Source organism: Aquila chrysaetos, chromosome 25, assembly GCF_900496995.4.
Source record: "Aquila chrysaetos chrysaetos chromosome 25, bAquChr1.4, whole genome shotgun sequence".
In the NCBI taxonomy this organism is placed as follows: domain Eukaryota; kingdom Metazoa; phylum Chordata; class Aves; order Accipitriformes; family Accipitridae; genus Aquila; species Aquila chrysaetos.
The window spans coordinates 18139672-18143078 of NC_044028.1; the positions used below are offsets into that span (position 1 = coordinate 18139672).

At 58.8% G+C, this 3407-nt stretch overlaps 1 protein-coding gene across 1 annotated transcript; it reads left to right on the plus strand.

The window, feature by feature from the left end:
- Positions 1-282: 282 nt before the first annotated feature.
- Positions 283-3018, plus strand: ANTKMT (adenine nucleotide translocase lysine methyltransferase; the record flags this gene model as incomplete). Its single annotated transcript, XM_030002399.1, has 5 exons — positions 283-549; positions 639-743; positions 1141-1281; positions 1839-1889; positions 2512-3018. Coding segments are annotated over 5 exons (753 nt in total), but the record flags the coding sequence as incomplete, so codon positions are not given.
- Positions 3019-3407: the final 389 nt, after the last annotated feature.

Genomic DNA, 3407 nt, shown 5'->3' on the forward strand with positions numbered 1-3407 from the left:
CCGTGCAAAACTGCGAACGACCATACACAACCGTGCACGGCCACACACAACCGTGCACAACCACACACAGCCGTGCACAACTGCGAACGACCATGCACAACCACACACAGCCGTGCACAACTGCGAACGACCATGCACAACCGTGCACAGCCGTGCACAACTGCGAACGACCACGCCGAGCCGTGCACAAGGGCAGCAGGCGGTGCCGCTCCCTCCAGCCCCGCACACAAAGCCCCGCTGGAGGCGGGGGGGGGGGGAGCAGCCCCAGCCCCGCCCCCCGGTGCAGGCAGCCCCCGGGGCCGGTCCCCGGCCGGTGGCGGGGCGGGGAGCGGCGGCGGCGGAAGGCGGGCGGTGGGGCCACCCCTTCCGGCGGCCATGGAGCCGGAGGAACCGGAGGAACCGGGGGAGGCGGCGTGGGGGCGGCGAGATGGGGGGGAGCTGGGCGGGCGGGGGCTGCTGGAGCTGGCGGTGGCCAGCGGGGTGGTCGCCTGGGCCACCTGGGCCGTCCTGTTGATGCCCGGCTTCCGCCGGGTCCCCCTGCGGCTCCAGGTACCGCCGCTGCCCCCCCCCCCCCCCGCCCCGTGCCCCCTCCCCGGCCCGCTGGGACCCCCGGCCCTGACGGCCCCCCTCTCCCCCAGGTACCCTACCAGCCCTCCGGCCCCCAGCAAGTGGCGAACGCCTTGGAGCTGCTGCGAGGGCGCACGGGGAAGACGGTGGATCTGGGATCGGGAGATGGACGGCTTGTAAGGGGGGGGGGAAAGGGGGAGCAGAGGGGTGCTGGGGGGGGGGGCTTGGGGCTGCCCTGCAATGGGTGAAGGGCAGGGAGGGGGCCTGCGCTTACCAGGAGGGTGGATGGGAGCCCCCCCACCCGGCTGCTGCCCTGCTCCTGGCTGCGGTCCTGGACCATCCTAGGTGGTCCTAGATGGTCCTAGAAGACATCACACGCAGTGAGCAGGGTGGGAATGACCATTCCAGGAGGAAAGAGCCTTTGCACCTAGAAGGTGCCGAGGACCGAGGTCACCCTGCCCGCGAGCCAGCAGGAGGGAGCGAGTGGAGCTGGGCAACAGCCCCTGCCCCCAAATTGTCCCCCAAAATCATCACCAAGGTTTGTTTTAGTTGCAACTCTCTCTCTCTCTCCAGGTGGTAGAGGCTTATAAGCAAGGTCTCAGACCAGCTGTTGGCTATGAACTCAATCCCTGGCTGCTGTGTCTCTCCAACTACCGGGCCTGGAAGGCTGGGTACCGCGGGAAGGTTTCCTTCCTGAAGAAAGATCTGTGGAAGGTAACAGCGTCCCAAGGGTCTGGCCATGCTCCGTGCTGGCCGTAGCTAGGGCAGGGCCAGGCCTTGGTCTGCATCTCCAGACAGGCTTTGCTGATGGTTGCTTGCTCCCTCCCCAGCGCACGCTGCTCCCAGGAGGCAGAAGAACCATCCTTCTTTTCAGGGGAACGCCAGCCTGGGCAGCCCAGCTGGCTGCTGGTTTTGCAGGCAGCAGTGCTCCTTCTTACAGCAGCTCTGAGAAGAGGTCTTGGGTGCTGCTGACACATGGTGGCCTTCAGAGACATGCTGCTAAAGCTGGCATCAGGTAGCCTGACCAGAGAAAACCCAGCAGGGAACGTGGTTCTGGGATGATGCTGGAGGCAGGTGTTTTGCAAGAGATGCTGCTTTCACACCCAGCTCCCAGTCACGCCAACACATCCCCGTCACTCACGTTGTGGGGTATCTTTGCTTCCTCTGAGGTTCAGAAGATCGCCCGTAAGGCATTCGGCCACTTGAACGGTTCCCCTCTGTTCCCTCTCTGCTTGTTGCTTCTTTCATTCCCCTTTTCCTTCTCTTTTAAGGTGAATCTTTCTGATTGCTACAACGTGATCGTGTTCCTGGCCCCCAGTGTGGTAAGTCAGTCCCTTGCACCCTGACTTGTTCTGAGTGAGCTCAAGAGAGTTTTCTTAGAAAAGAGAGATAATCTGGGACAGTGGCAAAGACTCTTAAAAAAATAAGGCCAAGCGGGCATTGCTGCAAGTGAGCGGTTTGGTGCTCAGCACCACTTGAATTTATAGAATCATAGAATCATTGAGGTTGCAAAAGACCCTTAGATCATCAAGTCCAACTGTTAACCTAGCACTGCCAAGTCCACCACTAGACCATGTCCGTAAGCACCATGTCTACACGTCTTTTAAATCCCTGCAGGGATGGTGACTCAACCACTTCCCTGGGCAGCCTGTTCTAATGCTTTACAACCCTTTCAGTGAAGAAATTTTTCTTAATATCCAATCTAAACCCTCTCTGGCACAACTTGAGGCTGTTTCCTCTTGTCCTATCACTTGTTACTTGGTCCTAGTCCCAACCATACACAGGGGTAGTACCAGCCCTACATTTTGGAAGGGTCTTTGGTTGATGCTGCCTGCTTGGGACCCATCAGCCATGCCGAGAAGCTGCCCTGCGGTCCTTGGTGGCACTGCCACTACATGACTGTTTCCTAAGGCCACCTGGCCGTGGCTGTCTCTCTCTCCCCAGAAACCTCCCCTAGCCACCAAGCTCCTTGCAGAACTCCCTGACGAAGCCCGGGTGGTGGCTGGACGCTTCCCCTTCCCCTCCTGGACCCCCACCAGCACCCTTGGGCAGGGGCTGGAGCAAGTCTGGGCCTATGACATGAAGGAGGTGCGGCGAGCAGCGCAGAGCCACGCAGAGGGAAGCCCGGTCTAACAGCAGCCTCATTAAGCCTGGCATTAAGGGTCAGCAGCGGTAGGGGTCAGAGCCTCTCCAGCCCTTGGGCTCAGCTCAGGACAGCAGCGAGAGGGCTGCTTGGCCAGGCTTCTTCCCAGAGACTTGCAGGGTGGCAGTCCCTCTGTTTTCCAAAGAGTGGGCAGTCTGGGGGAAGCAAGGGAGGGGAAAATCAGACCTAGAAATCCTGGAATTACCACAGGATTTAAGGGCTAAACCTCCAGTGCCTCTTTCTGTACGTTTGCTACTTTATTTCTAGTTAATTTTTCAAAATAAACATTTGGTCCATTCTTCCCTTGAGAATACTGCTTTGCCTTTGAGCTGCAGGGTGTTCCTGGAGCCAGAGCAGCTGCTGCTCCCAGCCTCAGGCTTTGCTCTGCCATCCCTTTGAAGGCAGCTCACGAGGGAGTTTGTCCAGCTCACCTCCTGCTGAAAGATCAGTTTGGTCCTGCTCACCTTATATAACATTCCCTTTCCCACTCAAACACAGAGAAAAAAAAGGTTTTCCCACCATAAAAGAGCAGCTCATCCTCTTTGACTAACTTCTTAGACCAAAGTCTAGCTTGAACCAGCCCTGGCCCTATCTCTTAGAAGCTGAGAGGGGCGCAAAGGCAGGAGCAGAGTTAGCCCTTGGACTCCGGTCTAGGTCTGACACAGGAGAAATTTTATCGCAGGAACGGGAACCTGTC